Source organism: Mesoplodon bidens (genome assembly GCF_964165515.1).
Source record: "Mesoplodon bidens genome assembly, chromosome: Y".
Taxonomy (NCBI): domain Eukaryota; kingdom Metazoa; phylum Chordata; class Mammalia; order Artiodactyla; family Ziphiidae; genus Mesoplodon; species Mesoplodon bidens.
Genome location: NC_138180.1, coordinates 41,279,950 through 41,300,682, shown reverse-complemented (window position 1 = coordinate 41,300,682; position 20,733 = coordinate 41,279,950). Strand labels below are relative to the sequence as shown.

The 20,733-nt window shown below is 39.8% G+C and overlaps 1 protein-coding gene across 1 annotated transcript in view; it reads right to left on the bottom strand.

Annotated features, from left to right (window-relative positions):
* Window positions 1–20,733, bottom strand: part of LOC308609668 (putative helicase senataxin) — a 61,255-nt gene that overhangs the window by 23,631 nt on the left and 16,891 nt on the right. Inside the window, exons 9-13 of the mRNA XM_081223389.1 lie at window positions 12,947–13,046; window positions 6,042–6,215; window positions 3,493–3,725; window positions 2,265–2,432; window positions 1,435–1,648 (exon numbers count right to left, since the gene is read on the bottom strand). Of these exons, the coding sequence (XP_081079515.1) occupies window positions 1,435–1,648; window positions 2,265–2,432; window positions 3,493–3,725; window positions 6,042–6,215; window positions 12,947–13,046 (889 nt within the window). The remainder of the gene's footprint in view (window positions 1–1,434; window positions 1,649–2,264; window positions 2,433–3,492; window positions 3,726–6,041; window positions 6,216–12,946; window positions 13,047–20,733) is intronic.

Below are 20,733 nucleotides of genomic sequence, written 5' to 3'. Positions count from 1 at the left end.
CATATACAGCGATACATAAAGTCATAGTTCTCACAAACATAATGGTGAGTAGAAAAGTTGCCGTTCACAATGCATTTTCAGTTTTAAAAGCAAATGACCTCTAGATGTAGCTAATACATGTGCAATAAAAGGGGAAATATGTGTGATTCCTGCGAAGACAGACGACACATCCTGGCTGCTCCTGCAGCTGGTGTGGCCACGGGACTAAGTTCTGGCCAAAAGGAAATAAGCAGAGGTGCTACTGGCAGCGTCTCAGAACTTTCCTTAAAGCACAGCTAGTATATCTGTCCCTTTTTCCTTGCACTTGCTAGATGGGACTACTGGTGCTGGAGCAGCTGTTTCTGACCATGAGGTGCACTAGGGAGTGGGGGGGTCCCACGTAGTGCAGCAACAAGGTAGAAAGACCCTAGGTCTCTGAAGACTCGGAAGTAGAGTCATCACGCCAGTATCATCCCTCAGCTGCCCATCTCTGGGCTTCTGAGTAAGAAGGAAATAAACTTCTATCATAGTTAAGCCACTGTAGTTGGAGTGTCTATTATTTGAAGCCTAATTGAATCTTAACTGATTTAGGTCACTGCCAGGTAACATCAAGGAAAATAAAATTTGCTTAGGGAAGATGAGATACATGTGCTTAGAAGAGCAGCCCGACCCAGAGCCATAACCACGCCACTCAGGATGGCTGGTGTGAGAGGAGGTGTTAAGGTTAAGTGCACAGAAATGACTTTACACATTCGCTCAAGCATTCCGAATCCTCGGTGGCAATGCTCTTCAATCTGTCAACTGTACTGAAAAGACTTGTCCCTGTGGTATACTTTACATCTCAACTCCTCAGCTTCTCCGCCTATAAAATGTAGATAGGTTATTTATTGCATGGCTCAGAGGATTACTCTGAGTACTGACACATAGTGAGCACTCGGTAACCATAAGTGATGACTGCTCTAGCTTTTGTGTCACTAAACATCTACTAAGTCCCAACTGAGTGCCAGGCACTGTTCCAGGCACGGGGGTTACTACAATGAACACATTTTTAAAAGCCCTTGCCTTGGTGGAGCTCGTTATATTCTAGCTAGACTGAACCATCCACGGTTCTCTGGCTTCTGGTCCTTTTTATGTACAGTAAGTTCCACCAGAGTCCTCTCCCCACTTCACTTCCTCATTGCTCTTCCAAGTTTCATCTTAGATATCATTTCCTCTAAAAGTCTTCCCTAACCCCTACACAACTGAATCAAGGGCTGCTCTAAGGTGTTTCAAACGGCACAGGGCCTGGCACAGAATAAATGCTCCAAAATATTCAGTAAACAAAGCAGTAAGTACACATGGGCCACAGCCTCAAGTAGAAAAAATGACCAGAACTGGCTTGCTCTTTGTCATTCAAAGTTACCACACTAAACACTGAAAACAAAAACAAATGAAAAGCCCACATAAGTATCATACCTAAAGGATTCTTCTTGTCTTTACACTTCTCGTTGAATTCAAGCATAATTTTTTTCGTAAGTTCATCAACAGCTGTATTGGAAGGTGCACACACAAGGACACGGTTTTGTTTGATTTTGGCATTGGAGTTCTCATCTGAATGCCCCCTCCTCTGGTTCGACAATTTGCAACAAATAAACAAACAAACAAAAAAAACAAACAATACTGATAAGCTCTATTGTGCAGTGTTATAGTTCTTCTCTACTGTCACATATATTTGAAAGTTCCCCTAATAAATAGTTAAAAGTAAATAAAAGCACCTACATCTTACACTGATGTTAAAAAATTACTCTGGCCGGGAATTCCCTGGCCAACGAGTGGTTAGGACGCAGTGCTCTTACTGCCAAGGGCCCAGGTTTGATCCCTGGTCGGGGAACTAAGATCCCACATGCCGCATGGTGTGCCCGAAAAAAAAAAAAAATTACTCTGGCATAAAATCTAACTTCTCTGAGCCTTACCTTACTATCCACTTATTTTATTCAATGTTCAATCCAAAATGTAACCCAGGAATACATTCAAGATTGTCTCCTGGGATTAGCCGTGACCTATAATAAAGCCCGAAGACCACTATTCTAGCCCATAGAATTAGTTTCACACAAGATAACATTTTCTGTTCCTTTTATTTCTTATAACCTTCTCTACCTCTGCTACCACTTTATCTGATATAGTTCCACACAGTATCCAAAAGATACACAGAAGTGAAGGGAAAAACACACTTTAGTACTTATTTACACGTTAAAGTAAAACAACATACTCAATTAAGGGCACAGATGCCCTCGTGCACACTCTACCTCTGTCAGTAGGCGGTACAGGAGGCCTACAATGGTTTTTGATTTTCCTGTCCCGGGTGGTCCATGAATCAGACAGATCTTGGCAACTGCTGGGGAGTGTTTCACCATGGCATATGCAGTTTCTATCGCTTTCTTTTGGTCTTCATTGAAATCTTTTAGGTAGGCAATCTATACAAAAGACACTAGTGAGAACGAGCGGTTCTTCCTGGGATGGCACAGGAGAGCGAGAGAGTGGAAGACATCTGTTTGAACTGCTGCTGACCTTTGTCAGACAGAAGCTTTGGTGATGATCAGGCAAAACCCCAAAATGACCCTTAATCTAAGAACCACTTTCACTACTGGAAAGAGCTACTGATGAGTCTACAGGCCTCAGTCCAACTACAACCACAACAACTATATTTTTATTTGTGATTCTTATAAAGATGATCACAATAAACTGTTTTGTACTTTTCTTCTTTTTATTCCGTGGTTCTTCCCATTTTAGTCAATCCTCTCTTTAGACAGTAAAAACATTCCAAGACTTCCTTTCCTAACACAAGTGATACAGTCAAAACAACAGGGATTTGGGGTCAGATCTGAGTCTACACCTCAGTTTCACTCAAAAGCTAGGTCTCTAAACTCCTAACCTCTCTGGGCTTCAGGCTTTGACAATCATTAAATCTGGGATTCCTTAGAGGGTGGGAACTGACTGAGAAAATGCATATGAAAGTCCTAACACAAGACAGGGGTTCAAATAACATTCCTTTCCTTCCGCCTGTCTCTGTGTTAATTTCCTGGAACTTACACCCAACTCTTACAACAATGAGAAATATGTGTTCACACAAAAATCACAACTTCGTCGTCACACTGACAACAGTACCAGTCAATGCTCCACTGATCATTCAAATGCAAAAGTCATTCCATTAAACCTCCTCTTACTCCTGTATTTAATTACCTAACAAACAGTTAAGTAGGATGTTCACCTCACATTTTAATGCTGCTCTGCAAGCATGTTTTCAATTCCTTTTTGGACTCTACCTTTTTTCCTGAGGTAAGCTGACTAACTTAACACAAAGAACTACTTTGCAATATTAAAGAAAACTAAGCACTAAAAACGTCACTGGGCACACATGGTGACTATGTCTTTGTTGTAGACAACAGGGAATGTGTGACAGATAAAAATAACATGCTTTAACATCTTGACATGAAATGTTCTGACTTTCCCTGTTATCAAATGACTGTCACTCACAATTCTCTCAGATGCTGTAGTTAGTAAATCTTTTGTACAGAAGTCCATGGGGTTTGGATTCAGAACGGCTCTGGCCAGTTGGTTCCGACCACTCAGCAAAGACATGGCTTTCAACTTCCTCTGTGTAGTCACCAGAGAGCTGATTACAAGACATTTCACGAATTCATTTAAATTGACTGGTAAATTATGTTGAGTCTGGATGGAAAGGGAACACTCAGATTTCCCATTACGCACTATTATCAAGAAGGAGAAAAAGCAATTTCAGTTACCAGTGAATAACAGTGTCCAGTTAAAAAGGTTATTCAGAACAAGCTGTTTTGTAACTTTTTTTTTGTGGTATGCAGCCCTCTCTCAATGTTGTGGCCTCTCCCGTTGCAGAGCACAGGCTCCGGACACGCAGGCTCAGCGGCCATGGCTCACGGGCCTAGCCGCTCTGTGGCACGTGGGGTCTTCTCAGACCGGGGCATGAACCCATGTCCCCTGCATCGGCAGGCGGACTCTCAACTGTTGCGCCACCAGGGAAGCCCTGTAACATGTTTTTTATACATCATTTACATAATTTTCTCAGTAAGTATCTACTGACTGCATCCTAAGAACCAGGCAACATTCCTGTCCTCTGGAGGCTTATTTTTTAGAAGAAGGGGGCAGATAAGCAAATAAACATGTCAGGTGATGGTAAGTGCTAGGAAGAAAGCCGAGAAGGGGGATGAGGAAGTGATGAGGGTTGTGAGGGAGTGTTGTGGTAGACAGGAGAGTCAGGGGAGGTTTTCCTGATATGATATTTGAGCAGAGCCATGGCATTAAGTGAGTGAGCCATGCCCGTAACCGGGGAAAGTGGGTTACAGGCAGAGAATCAGCAACTGCAAAGACAATGGGGCAGCGAGGTGCCTGGATTATTTTCACAACAGGGAGAAGGCCAGAATGGCTAGAAGGAAAAGCAGGGAGAAGCGAGCTAGAAGACCAAGACGGTAAATGCAGCTACACTTCAGAGGGCTCTGCAGTTAACCACTCTGAACATGACTCTGAGTCAGGTCAAGAGCACAGGACAGCTCCGCGCAGGTAAGTGACACACGCTAAGTCACACAGTAAAAGAATCACTTATCGCGAATGAAGAATAAACTGCAATGGAAAAAGCACAAGAAGACAACTTAAGAGGCTAAAATCTAGGTAAAAGTGAATGGTCACGTGGGCCAGGAGGCAGCAGGAGAGGTGGCACTTGGATGTAGGATATATGGCCAAGGAAGATCCGACAGGACTTCCTGATGCATTAGATGGAGCGTGCGAGGGAAAGCAGGACTCAAGGATGACTCTGAGGTTTTGGGCTGAGCAACTGGAAGAATGGGATGGAGGTCCCACATGCTGAGTTGGGAAAAAACGGAGCAACAGCAGATGTCAGGCAGTAAATCAATTGCTTCCTTTTGGAGTAGGTTTGAAATGTCTAATAATCTCCAAATGGAGACGTCAGGTAGTTGGATGCATGAGGAGTTCCGGGAAGGAGACAGAAACCATTGCTAAATCTTAGAAACAGAACTTTGGCAAATGTAACCACTTGTAAGAGTTGAAAGCACAGATGAAGCTAGATATCCCTGGTGCTCAATGCATCTTGCACAAAGAACTGAGCTCTGACCACACAATAGTGGACATGGCACACCAGTTATGATGCGGCACGATGTTAAACTCTAAGAGCTTTGTTGCTATTTTTAAGATATGATACAAAAAGGGGAAGGAATAATGATCACATATTCGCTTCCCGTAACAGAGACTAAGAGAGCAGCAATGTCAAAAAGGCAGCTTGGCATATATCAAGCATGTGGACTTCGTAGTCAAACAAAATTAGGTTTCAATTCTGGACCGAGTGTTTAATAGTAAGGATGCCTTTGGATATGTTACTTAACATCCCTGAACTCTGATTTCCCAATGAGCAGGGAACAAACCATTCTGCTTTGCAGGGCTCTGGGAAAAGATGATAAATGTGTACAGGAAGGACAGGGCACACTGGCTGGCACACAGTCAGTAGTCCTTAAATTCAAGCTAACATTATTTTTGTTATGCTACCTTAGGGAGAGAAGTCCCTACCCCACAATGGATGGGAGTGATGAAACAGTAAACCCCTCCAGTTGCCTTACAATTACTTCTGTGTTTGGTCTGCTCATCAATAATTAGCCCCCAAACCAAGGCTGGAATGTGATTTAACAAACAGATGGTTTGCAAACTGTCTGTTTTATAACAAACACACTGACAGATGAAGGCATTTACTAGAAGGAGAAGACATTACAAAAGAAAGCTTTAAAATCCTAAGTCTAAAGCAATACGTGCTGGGCCTTTTCCAGCTGAGTCTAGAAAAACTAAAAGAGGACTCTGAATGGTAAGTAATCAACCTAGCAAATACAGTCTGGTAAACATAGAGCAAACATACATCTGGTAAATGGACAGCAAATAGAGGGCTGGTAAATGTATAGCAAATACATGGCTAGTAAAGCCTAATTTAGAGGGAGATGAAAAGATGAGCTGCTGACAGATTTCTCTTCCATGTCTCATTAGGTACTTACTGACTGAAGTGCGGCGGAACGTATGAACATAGCCACAGTAATGTTCACGGGGAACTTGCAGGCGATGTCTCTCTATATCCTTCTTCTCTCCATTTAGTCTTTCAGGAACCAAAAACACCAAATCATTTTCCTTTGGATGAAGCTGTTTAGCTAGTTCACATTCCTCAAGATAAACTATAACACAAGAAGAAGCCAGCATTTATTCTAACAGAATTATTTTACATGAGATTAAAGGATATTAAACGCTTGTACTAAGTTCAAGCAAGTATACAGCACTAGCGGACTTTGTACATACTTCAAAATGATAGTCTAAGCTAGTCAGCATTGACAAATATTGATCACACAGCATTATAAAAGTCTTCTTAAAACCTGCTACAAAGCCAAAATAGATGAAGTCATAATATTCAAAAGTAGCTAATACATTTCTTTTCCTTGAAGTTTACCTTAGTTTTTAATCAAGGAATTTTCACTTTTGTGCCCTGCTTTCAAAATCCCGAGAGAAAATCTGGAAACAGATCCATGTACACGTAAGAATTTTGAGCCTACTAGTGGCATTTCAAACAAGGGGGAAAGGACAGTAGTAAAATAAATGGGGCTGGGAAAACAGAGCAAGCTCTAAAATTAAAAAAAGTTCAGTACCAACTGCCAAATCCAGCAGCAACATACTGAACCAAAGCACGAAGTACTAGGATTAAGTAGACTGAACTACTAAGTCAAAAAAGAATTTTAAAAATGCATCATGTAAGAAATGTCTATTTGAAGGCATCAGAGAGCAAATACAACAATGAAGAATCACTCTGTTGAGATCCAGAACAAGGTAGAGATCCGTAAGGGTCAGCCCAGTATTTTCCCTAGAAACATCTGAACTCTTCAGGGAGTGGCAGCCAGGAATTTGAGCAGTACCTGGGATAGCCTTGTACAAAAAAAAGAGACAAAAACTGGAGTCCAGGGCCTGCATAGATAAAGTAGGCATCCTGGTAGCCCTCAAGCTTCAGGTAGGGACCATGAAGGACTACACCCAACAATGAAGGCAGCTTCAATTCACCCGAGTACTTCAGGAAAGCTCAATCCTTTAAGCCGGATTAAGATGATCCAACATTGCTAGTACTCCCAGAATCCTGGCAGAAGCAAAGAAAAATCCTCTCTGGAAGAGGACATCCTATCATCCTAGGCCCCTGATTATTTTTTAAATAGCTTTCCAAAGACAATGACCAACATATTAGAAATAAGCAAAGCACCAGGAGAGAATACATGAACTACTAGAATCAACAAACAAACAAAAAAGGGCTGCACAAGGCACTACACAGAGTACAGTCCTTGAATTGGTTCTAGGACTCCCGCAGGCACCAAAATCCTCAGATGCTCATGTCCCTTATGTAAAACGGCATAGTATTTGCATATAACCCACGCACATCCTCCAGTACACTTTAAATCATCTCTAGATTACTTATAATACCTAATACAATGCAAACGCTATGGACATAGTTGTAAATCCAACATAAGTGGTATGTAAATAGGTGCTGGTGCAGAGCAAACATGTTTTTCTGGAATTTTATTTCCCTGAATATTTTCAATCCACGCTTGAATCCGATGACGCAAATCCCGCAAATACAGAGGACCAACTGTATGTATAACACAGTTTAAAATATAGAGTTAAAATACGTAACAATAATAATATACAAAGTGGAACAGATAAACAGGGTTAAAGTTTTTTAAGATTTTGCCTTATCTATGGAGACACTTAAAGTATCGATGAAATCTGTAAACTTTGAATCATGTACGCTCTAAGTGTTCACCTAAACTACTAAATGGCAAAAGAGGTACAAGTTGACGTATAATTTCCAAACTAAAAGAAAAGAAAAAATGAATGGTTCAAAGGTCTCACATATATGTAAAGAGTACACTCTAGTTCTATCAGTTTTTTCTTTATATATTTTATTAGGTATTCAAAATGGTCCTATCTTCTGTTCACTGAACTTGCTATCATTGTGAAATACTCGCTTTTAATCTCAAATAATGCTCTTCTGCCGTAAAGTCTATTTAGTCTGGTATTAACAGAGCAAAACAAGTTTCTTTTAGTTGGGTTTGCATGAGTAGCTTTCTCCAATCTTCCTCTTCTAACCTTTCTGTATCCTTATGTTTACATGTATTACTTGTAAACAGCATATAACATGCCAATACTGATCTTGAAATAACTTTTTCTACCCAAAGATACTACGGCTACTTAGAAAATTGAAAGCTCACATACAGGATAAAACATATAGATGGTATCGGTTATATCAGGTAGCAAGAAAGCTCTCAAAGACTAGCCTGTCTAAAGGGCTCAGGAGCCAACTTGAAGAAACCAATTACAAAGACTTGAAACAAGTGTATTTAAGTCCATGTGTTCATAACGAAAAAACATTTTTTTAAAGTTCACTGGTCAACCCAGCACTTGCAGAGAATTAAGTCATTATTTTGAAAACTGGTCAGGAGTCAAGTATCAATACTTATTCTACCCTTCTTTATAAAGTATACTACTGAGTAATCAAATAAAATAGAGCACTTTTTCTTTACAGAACTACAATAGCAAATAAATGAAGAAATGATCAAATAAAAATATCACCATTTTGTATCCTTTAGTAAAATAATTAATCTAGGCATTAAGGATCAACGGTTATAAGTATTACAAAAAGAGAAATTAGAGATCAAGCACCTCCTGATAAAGGAACACACCAACCTCAGCTATGAACTAGTTTTGCCAAAAATATTAGGTCAAATGAAACTGATCAAGCCTCTAGATCCAACTATCAATTTACAAAAAGTACAAAGGACTGAAAAACATACTAAACACCACCAGGGGGATGCTATCAGCAAGACACAGACACAGACCCTGTAATTCTACAGGGTCAACAACACAATTTCTTCAAAAAATAAATTACAAAGCGGGAGGGATCCATGAAGGAGACAATTGTAATTGAAGAAGACATATTAACAATGTCAGTGAGTGGACCCAACTTGGATCTTAATTCAAGCAGGCTGAAATAAATTGTTCTTTATGAGGAAACGGAAAACTTGAACACTGTCTAGCTATCTAATATTAAGAAATCATGGTTCATACTTTAGCAACAAAATAATGAATTATCAGCAAAAACACTATGAATTTTTAGGTCCATCTCTATTAGAGATAGTCACTTAAATAATTATGACACCAAAAGAAAAAAAATCTAACCAATGATGATCTGCAAAACCTCTCCCTAGAAAACTGTAAAACATTACTGAAAGTAAACCTAAATAACTGACAGTATGTATCGTATTCAAATCAGTATTAGAAAGATGTCAATTCTTAACAAATGTCCACATCTTTTTTTTCTCTAAAACTTACATGGTAACGCAAAGGGACAAGAATAGCCAACGTAATCTTAAGGCCAAACAAGGTAAGCAGACTTGCTCATTAATGTTTATAATAAAGCTTAATTAAGTAAAATTAAGCAATGTGATATGGGCAGAAAGGTAGGCAAATGATCCAACAAAGAAGAAAGGAGTCCAGAAAAAGGCGAGTGCATTAAATGGACATTAGATTTGTAACAAATATGACACTGCAGACCATGGAGAAAGGATAATCTTTTCAATAAACACTACTGGGGTAATTACATCTCCATTAGGGAAAAAAAAATGAAACATGGCCCCTACATCTTACTCGTGTACAAAATCCATTCCAGGTCGGCAAAACAGCGAAGCCTCTAGAAAAGGGATTGGCAAACTTTCTGTAAAGAGCCAGATTTTTCTTTGCAGGCTACACATGGTGTCTGTTGCATATTCATCATCATCTTTTCTTCAAAAGCTTAAAAAATGTAAGAACCTTACTCTTGGGCAGTATAAAAACAGGATACAGGGTAGATCTGCAAGCTGTGGTTTGCTGACACCTGTTCTAGATGTTAAGATAATATATTTATGACCTGCAGCAGGGAAAGGTTTCTTAAACCTTTGGCACAGACCATTAACCATAAAAAATACACAGATGCATTTGTTATGTTAAAAAATAAAGTCTAAACAAGAATAAAATAAGAATTTTAAAGACATCACTAAGAGAGACATAATGCAAGCCAAAGTGGGAGGATGGTTTATATCCAGATTGCATAAAGAACTTGCTACAAATCAGTAAGGAAAAGACAACTAACAGAAAATGAACAAGAGTCTTTAATAGGTGCTTCCCTAGAGAGGTTACTTGAGCATCTACTAAATATATGAGAAGGTGCTCAATCTCACTGATAGCCAGGATATTACAAAATAAAACCACAAATGGCCATCAATACACACACACTACAATGGCTAAAATGAACAGCACAATCAACACAAATGTGTTGGCAGAGACATGGAGCAACGTGACTTCCATACGCTGGTGGGGTGTGTCATTCTGCACGACTAGCTTGGCATTATCTACTCATGTTAAGCTCATGCATAATACCCTGAGACTCTGAGACCCACTTCAGGAGACAGACTCCACAAAAATGCCCTCGCATAACACGAAGAGACACATGAATGACCATAATAGCATTATTCATAAAATGCTGTGTGTAGAAGAAGGCCTGAGGCTGCTATCATTAGAAAGGCCTGCTTACAAGGTTGGCCCCCTTGGAATCTGGGAACTTGGTTTTCCAGACAGCTCTCATCATTTGCTGATGACAATGGCTCACTGTACCTTACCTGTTTGCCAAATTTTTTCTCTACAGCTTATGTCAAACACCCACTTTACTTGTGAAAGTCATGAATGTGGGCTAGGCAGAGGGTGTTTTAGGCACTGGGTCTCTAAGCTTCCCTGGTAGATAATGTGTCACATGGGTTGTCGCAGCCCACTACTGGGAAAATTAAGTGTGTCCTGTGTGACTTCGCTGGGAAATGACTCTTGGAAACTTGCTCCTGGTTTCCTTTTTCCCTTTGCTGATTTTGCTTTGTATCCTTTTGCCATAGTAAGTCACAGCCATGAGCATGAATATAATTCCTGTGAGTCTTCCTAGCGAATCACTGAACTTGGGCATGGACTTGGAGAGCCCTGACACACAGGCCTAAACTGCTGAAAAAATGTCCATTAACGGGAGTTCTCTGGCGATCCAGTGGTTAGGACTCGGCGCTTTCACTGCTGTGGCCCGGGTTCAATCCCTGGTCGGGGAACTAAGATCCCACAAGCTGCATGGCACTGACAAAAAAAACTTCTTTAAAATAATAATCATAAAAATGTCCATCAACAGTAAAATTGTGACACAGTCACATATTGAAATACCACCACAGCAATGAAAAAAATACCAAAGATGCACACAAAATTGATGAATTACGAAGACATGTTACGTGAAAGAAGTCAGACACAAGAGTAAATGCTATGTGATTCTATCATACCATCAAGATAAATGGATGATAAATCAGTGATTTAAATATTAGAAAGAAATATAAAACTACTACAAGAAAATATGGAAGTATTTATCTGATTTCTAAAACCAACTGAACAGTAAAGAAATAAATACGGTATTTTTGAACATGTGAAGATAAAAATTGTCTGCCTCAAAAACTGCATGTGAAACTGAACAGCAAATAATGAAATTGAAAAAAATTAACAATGCATACAAGTAAGAAAATAACCTCCCTAAGAGAAAAAAAAAAGGACAAAAGGCATGAACAGACAATTATCCGCCCCCCCCCCAAGAATATAAAAGACCAATAAAGATTTGAGGACAAAAACTACAACTTCAAATGAGATACATGTTCCATATAAAACTGGGGGATAAGTTTAAACTAGCAAATGAGAAGAGATACATTCTTACATTCTTATGTCAGAAGTGAAAATGGTATTCTTTTTGGTAGACAGAGGCAATATGAACCGAAAGTCTTAAAATGCACACACTGTTTGATCTAGCAAAGGGATTTATTCAGTGTAACAGTAAAAAATCATAAGTAATGTACATGTCTAACTAGAAATTACTGGTTAAAGAGAACTATGGAATACACTTACAATGGAATAACTACAAACACTGAACATGCTATTATTATTTATCTCTGAAAAGACATTTATAATAGACTAAATGAAAATAAGTCAAATGTAAGCTTCACGAAGGTGGAATTTTATGTTTTCATCACAGCTACATACCTAGCATCTAGAATCATACACTATCAGGTAGTATAAAGTCAGTAAATATTTGCTGAATAAATACATGAAAAAAGTCACTTAGGTAAAATAACCCTACCCACCCACCCTTCACTCAGATGAATAGGAAGTCTAGCAGTAAGATATACACTACTATGTTCATAAGATGATCTCTGAATGATGGGAACTGTGAGTGATGTTTATTTTACTATTGGCTAATATTATCTGAATAATCTACAGTGAACATATAATACCTTCCCCCCCAAATATATGTACATGCTTTTTTTCTTAAGTGAATCTATGGAGTGGGATGGACTGCAAGGGGGAAGGAGACAGACGGAGAATTTATACTTTTTATTTTAAAGGGTTCTAAATGCTTGGTTTATTTATAACTAAGACATAACTGTGACACCTGCTCCAGACAACTCATGAAGTGAGAGCAGAGACGGCAGAGAGATTTACTCAGAATCTGTACGCACGATCATGTCAACACCCCCTCCGCCCCCGCCAATCAAACTCCCTCGCTCACCTTCTCTCTCCCTTGCCCAGCATCTAGGGACACTTTGGCCTGTGGTATTCTGCTAGCACAATGGTTAAAACCATGAATTTTATAACTGTCCCAGTAATTATCCTCATTAAGTAAAGACTTTAAACATACTCTTTGTAAGAGCTTACAAATTCACCTCAGGAAACCTATATCCCAGAAAATTCAAGCAATTATTATGTTCCCTCAAATAGCAATCTCCAATTATTATATGGTAGAGCCCAAGTTACATAAGAAAGAACTTACCCACAAACTCCCAGTATTTTTTATAATCAGCAGGAAATTTTCGTAAATGCAACTGATGGAATTTCTCTTTGTTTGGAGAGCTGTTCCATTCCTGTGCCACCTACGCAAAGCAAAAAAAGCAACTTAAGAAAGCAAAAACATCTGAAAAGCCAATGTTAAACGGCAAAATTTTCCAAAGTAAGCAACCATAAAATCCAGAACCTAGAACTCCTGTGTGACACAAACATTAAAAATTAATTTGGGACTTCTGGTTTCCAGCTTGGCATGTAAGGAACTTAGAAGTCGCCACTCCATCCTAACAAGTAAAAAGAGACAAAAAGGTGGATACAGACAATCACAACTTGCCAGCGCAGAAAACTCTGAAGTAGAAACCTCCATGCCAGGAGGAAATCCTGAACTGGATGCGACAAACTGTTGGAGGCTCAGCATGACCTCTCTTAAAAACTCTAGGGGGACCCAGTCATAAAAGGGACTCCACACTTTGGTGAGTCTTACCTCTAGGAGCTCGAACAGGCCCTCACAGTGAACACTGGAGAAAATTCCCTGTGTGCTTCCAGCGGGGGTGGGGGGTTGGTGGGGACTGGGGTAAAGGAACCATTGTGTAATACACCAGAGCATTCTTGACCTTCTTAACAAGGCCTGATCTATGAGATGCTATTTTTCCGGAGTCAAAGTTGCTGGGATTTTATCAGAGCTTAAACTACTTGAGGGAAGAAAACCAGCTCCAGCCCATTCTAACCATCCTGTCTCACCCAAGGAGGTGGGGGGAAACTAAGAAGCATGTGGTGTAAAGTTCTTAGTCCAGAGGCAAAGGCTCACTAAAAGAGTGACACCTTATCATAGGACTATGGAATGGTCTTCCTTCCCCCATACCTCATTTCTATATCACTAAAGGCCTATTTACTGCCGTTCCTTTTATTTAGTAGATTACGTCTGCCTTGCAACAAAAAATTACAAGGCATACTCAAAGGCAAAAAACACAGTTTGCACAGAATAAAGAAGCACTAAAACCTGTCAGATATGGCAGGAATACTGGAATTATCAGACCAGGATTTTTTTTTTTAAACTATAGTTAATATACTAAGAGTTTAATGAAAAAAGGAGGCCATGAAATAATAGATGGGTAATGTAATGAATGAGATGTAAAGTAGAAAGAATCAAAAGGTAATGCCAGAGATCAAAAACACTGTAACAGAAATGAAGGTTGCCTCTGATGGCCTCATTACTACACTGGACATTGCTGAGGAAACAATCTCTGAGCTTGAGGCTACAGCAATAGAAGCTACCAAAGCTGAAAAGCAAGGAGAAAAAAATGGGTAAAAAAAAAAACACACCCCAGAATATCCAAGACTGTGAGATAATGACAAAAGATGCAGCATACACATAATGGAGATACGAGAAGAAGAGAGAGCGAAAAAGAAGCAGTATTTGAGGTATAATGACTCAGAGTTTTCCAAAATTAACATCAGACACCAAGCCACAGATCCAGGAAGCTCCAAGATCAAGCAGAATAAATGCCAGAAACTACACCTAGGCATATCATATTCAACCTTCAGGAATATGAAATATCAAAGATAAAGGGAAAAAAAATCATGAAAGAAGCCTGTGGGTATAAACACCTTATTTATAGAGGAGGAAGGATAAGAATTACATCTAACTTCTCCTCAGAAACCATGCGAGCAAGGAGAGAGTAGTGAAATATTTAGACTGTTGAAAGAAAAAATCCTACCAATCTAGAATTCGGAATCCTGAAAAATTATCCTTTAAAAGTGAAGGAGAAGGGCTTCTCTGGTGGCACAGTGGTTAAGAATCTGCCTGCCAACACAGGGGACACAGGTTCGATCCCTGGTCCAGGAAGATCTCACATGCCACAGAGCAACTAAGCCCGTGAGCCACAACTACTGAGCCCGCATGCCACAACCACTGAAGCCCACATGCCTAGAGCCCGTGCTCCATAACAAGAGAAGCCACTGCAATGAGAAGCCCGCACACCACAAAGAGTAGCCCCTGCTCGCTGCAACTAGAGGAAGCCTGTGCACAGCAATGAAGACCCAATGCAGCCAAAAATAAATAAACTAAATTTATTTAAAAAAGAAAAAAATAACTCAACAGTAAGAAAACAGACAACCTGATGAAAAAGATGTGCAAAAGGCCTGGACAGACACCTCACCAAAGTAGATATACAGACCGTAAATTAGTATATGAAAAAATGCTCCATATCTTATGTCATCAAAGGAATGCAAATTAAAACAACAAGATACTATTACACACGTATTAGAATGGCCAAAATCTGGAGCACTGACAGGACCAAATGCTGACGGGGATGTGGAACAGTAGGAACTCTCATTTATTGCTCGTGGGAATGTAAAATAGCACCATTACCTTTTTTTTTTTTCTTTTTTTTTGCTGAGCCACGTGGCTTGTGGGATTTAGTTCCCTGACCGGGGATCGAACCTGTGCCCCCTGCAAGTGGAAGTGCAGAGTCCTAACCACTGGACCACCAGGAAATTCCCAAGATGGTACCACCACTTTGGAAGACTGTTCGGTGGTTTCCTATGAAACTAAACATATTCTTACTGTAGGATCCAGCAATAGTGCCCTCACTATTTATCCAAATGAACTGAAAACTTATATTTACGTTAAAAACCTGCACATGGATATTTATAGCAGCTTTATTCATAACTGCCTAAACTTGGAAGCAACCAAGATGCCCTTCAGTGGGTGAACGGATAAACCAACTATGGTACAACCAGACAATGGAATATTATTTAGTGCTAAAAAGAAATGAGCTATGAAGCCATGAAAAGACACAGAAGGACCTGAAATGCACATTACTAAGTGAAAGAAGCCAATCTGGAAAGGCTACATACTGTGTGATTCCAACTATTTGACATGCTGGAGAAAGCAAACTATGGAGACAGTAAAAGGATGAGTGATTGCCAGGGTTGAGACTGTGGAGGGGTGAACAGGCAGAGCAGAGAGGATTTTTAGGGCAGTGAAAGTACTCTGATATTAGAGGACTGCTACATGTCATTATACGTTTGTCCAAACCCTTAGAATATACAAATCAAGAGTGAACCCTAATGAAAACTATGGACTCTGGGTGGTAATGACGTGTCAATGTAGGTTCATCAGTTGTACGAATGTACTACATTGGTAGGGGATGTTGATAATGGGGGATGCTATGCAGAGTTTCTCTAGCTCGCTGCAACTAGAGAAAGCCTGTGTGCATCAACCAAGACCCAACCCAGCCAAAAATGAATCACATAAATTTCTATATATATTTAAAAAAGATAAGTACTGAGTACTATCTCCAAAATTTACGCCCAATGAATTCACTTCTCTTTATTTCCATAGCTACCACCTAGATCAAGCTACCATCATCTTTCTCCTGGGCTATTATAATAGCCCCCGACAGGTCTACTGCATCTATGCTTACCTTTCTACAGTTATTCTCTAATGAGCAACTAAGAATGTTTTCTTTAAAACAAAAAAGTAAACTATTACATATTGCTACTCCCCCAGCCTAAACACCAACCAACTAAAAATCCTCCAACATCTTCTCACTGTACTGAGAATGAAACCCCAACCTGCACTTACAGGGTTGTATACCATCCAGCTCTTGACTGATTTCTGCAATCTTACTTCATTTCCCTTTACCTCTAAGTTACCTCACTCCAGTCACATCAGCCTAATCTCTTTGCTCACATATGCTCAGTTAGGCCTACTTCAAAGCATTATAGTCTTGACCCTCCCCCCTCCTCTGCACAAAACCCTCCTCTCCTGGCTCTCAGCCCGATCTCAAAAGCAGCCTCCCAATGTCGCTCATCATATCAACCTGTTTTGTTTCCTTCACAGAACAAATTATAACAGGAAATTAGCTAAAAATGGTGCACTCTCCCTATAAGGGGTGTGGGCACTAAGAATCACAGCTGGTACTCCAGAAGGGCCCCCTTTCTGCCTGCTCCTTGTCTACACAACCTAAAAAGCAGCTGCCAATTACACTCTGCATACACGTGCATGCACACACAGGTAACCGAAGGGGACTGCAGACAGAGCCAGCAAACCAAAACTTTAAGAAAATAGAGTATTTGCCAAAACTGACCAAAAAAATTGGTCCCTGTCAAAATAGTGCACATTTATCTAATATTTTTGTGTGTTAAACGTAAGGATTAAAAACTAATATATCTTCTATCAGTCACATCAGTACACAAAAGACTCATATTTCTTTTTTCCCCCCACACACTGTATTTTATTTTTACAAGAGATAAATAAACTGACACCAAGCATTGCAAATGGATGACCACAACAAAAGCAACAATGATTGCAATTACCAAACACGAAACAGACTCACACTATGTCATAATATTGACATTCAGTCCAGGAATCCTCCACTGTAACAGCTCCTTTACTTTGCTGTGAAAATTGACTTGTATACTTTTTGCCTCTGAGTCCTGTGGGATTTTTTTTTTTATTCAAGAGACTCATATTTCTAAAAGTTGAATTTGCTCGTTTGCCCTTTGGAGCAAGGGATAATTCTACGCAATGTCATTGCATTCCACCTGCAATAAGACATAAGAACTGGATAACCAAACACTGCGTTTCATGTCCTAAATAGGATACCAACCACATTTCTGTCAAAGGACTCTAAACACACTTCAGCATTCCATTAACAAACAATATTATGAAGTCAAATTACATCCAAATGAGGATAAGAAGCCTTGGCCCAAGACTGTGGTTGATGCCACAGTCTCTGGCTTATAAGAAAGAATAAACATTAAAAGTAATCAAGGTATCTGAGAATTCTCTGGCAGTTCAGTTGTTAGTGCTTTCACTGCTGAGGGCCCAGGTTCAATCCCTGGTCAGGCAACTAAGATCCCACAAGCCACACGTTACAGTGGGAAAAAAAAAAAAGGAATCAAGGTATATTAATAACACCATTAATAAATGTTGGCCTATATAAACTAGAAATGCTAAAACAATGCTGTTTCACTACATGGTTAAAGAAAAAGAACAAGATTGCAAAAATAAGAAAAAAAGAACAAGATAAAACTTCATGGTAAAGATGACAGATTGAACACAGGCATTTCCTTTCATTCCCCTGAAACCCCACTAAAACACCCAAGGGATTTTTCACAACAGGATTAATTCATTAGGATGAAGAGAACAGAAGACGAGGCAAGAGTATCAAAATCTGGGAAGCTGGTAAGCAGATGGATGAATGGTTAACTAACTCAGCAAGTCCAAGAAGCTGAACTCTAAGAAGGAAGTGTCTGACATACACCTCTAGGAGGAGGAGGGCTGAAGGGAGACTGCCCATCCCTGTTCCTAGCAAAAAGCTAGAGTGGTTTCACTTCTATAAAGTGTGACCGTCTCTGCCTGTGGGGCAGCAGATAGAGAGGGGATACTGTACTTAAAAAAAAAAAAAAAGGTGAGGGGGGCGTCCCTGGTGGTACAGTGGTTAGGCATCTGCCTGCCAATGCAGGGGCCACGGGTTCTATCCCTGGTCCGGGAAGATCTCACGTGCCATGGAGCAACTAAGCCCTCGTGCTACAACTACTGAGCCTGCGCTCTGGAGTCTTTGAGCCACAACTACTGAAGCCCTCGCCACAACTAGGGAAAAGCCCACGTGCAGCAACGAAGACCCAACACGGCCAAAAATAAATAAAATAATTTTAAAAATAAAATAAAATAATTTTTAAACAGGGAATTAAGCAAATATTTAGATACTGAATGCCTGGACCTTTCCCTCTGCCCCCACCCTCACCCCACAGTCAGCTCCCCATCAAGCCTATGCTTTCCAGGCAATCGATCTGAAGATTCTTCTTGGGGAAATCTGACCTCACTAAGAGGGGAAAAGAAAAGACTAAAAACAGTGACATGAGGGTGGGGATGAGGCTTCCCAATAAAATGCCAAATGGTCAACAAGCCTATCCCTTTCACTCAGAGCTTCTAATCTGTTTTAAAATCTTACATGTAACAAAATATAGATTATAACTATACCTAAGCATGTAATCTTAATATAAAGAATGAAACTAATTTGGATTTCACCATGTGATGGTGTCCTTCAGATCACATTTGACTTCCACAGTGCAAATAATAAAGGACCATTTTAGTAAAAGTATCTCTTTTCCTAAGCATCTCTTTTGACCTGTCATTATTTAAATGCATCCTCTTTTCTTATAGCATTAAAAAGTTGAGATATAGTTCACAATATAAAATTCACCACTTTAAAGTGTGCACACTACAGTGTGTTTTTAGTACATTCACTATTTTGTGTAACCATCACCATTATCTAATTCCAGAACATTCCCAACATCCCCAAACAAGCCTTATACCTATTAGCAGTCAGTCCTAATTCCCACACCCCTCCCTCACCCATCCCCTGGCGACTACTAATCCACTTTCTGTCTCTACGGATGTGCCTATTCTGGAAAATTCATATAAATGGAATTACACAATGTGTGGCCTTCTGTACCTGGCTTCTTTCACTTAGCATAATATTTTCCAGGCTCATCAAAGAACAGGTAAAAGTACATAGAACGGGTCATTCCTTTTAATAGTAGACTAATATTCCATTGTAGGCATATACCATGTTTTGTTTACCCATTCATCTCCTGATGGACATCTCGGCTGTTTACAACTTTTGGCTATTATGAACAATGCTCCAATCTGCTTGTTAGTATCCTGTTCTTAAATGTGAGTAAACCAACAAAAATCATTAGACATGTGAAGAAAGGAGTTAACATGAAAGGTCTGTAGACACTAAAATGAATAGGAAAAAAGCAACTGGGAAAACAGGGACAATGAAAAGAGAAGAAAACTTTCAACTAACTTTAAACTTATCATTAATTAACTTCAGGTAGTAAAAAATACTGTGCACATGAAGAAAGCACACAATCCTATAAAAAGGAATAATGAGAGGACAAGAGTACTGTGAAACTAAAAATATGCTCAAAAATTGTTTCAATAGACTTGGACGCTGAGAAAGTCTCCAAGGAAGGAGAATGACGATGACAACAACAAAGACAGAGATGGCAAAATAGAAAGAAATTTTAAGACATGCAAAGTTTCAAAATTTATCTCCTACGCATTCTTTTCTCAGGAAGCTTGAAGGATGTGCCTTACTAAAATGAGAGGGTGACAAAAACAGACAACCCTGGGTACAGGAGACAAAGATCCAACACAGGAAAGAAGGAAATGCAAGCCCTAGGATGAGGATGGTGAGCATTTCAGGTTAACCATCCTAAACCAAGAAGATGAAATTTATCAACTATCTGATGTGCCTGATCATACTGAGAGACCTAAACATCCAGGAGACAGCCTGAAGCTAAATTAGTAATAAGTACATAGAAAATTAAGTAAACAATAAATCCAGAGAAAGCAAAGAGTCGGAAACGAAAAGTAGTTACAACTACCACATGACTTAGTCGCGGACACTTTTGTTTTTAATTCAAAGACCTTATTCTCTTTTGTTTAAATTAATTTATTTTTGCTGTGTTGGGTCTTCGTTTCTGTGCGAGGGCTTTCTCTAGTTGCGGCAAGCGGGGGCTACTCTTCATCGCAGTGCGTGGGCCTCTCACTATCGCAGCCTCTCTAGTTGGGGAGCACAGGCTCCAGACACGCGGGCTCAGTACTTGTGGCTCACGGGCATAGCTGCTCCACGGCACGTGGGATCCTCCAAGACCAGGGCTCGAACCTGTGACCCCTGCATTAGCAGGCAGATTCTCAACCACTGCGCCACCAGGGAAGCCCAGTGGACACCTTTTATATCGTCAAAATAATAA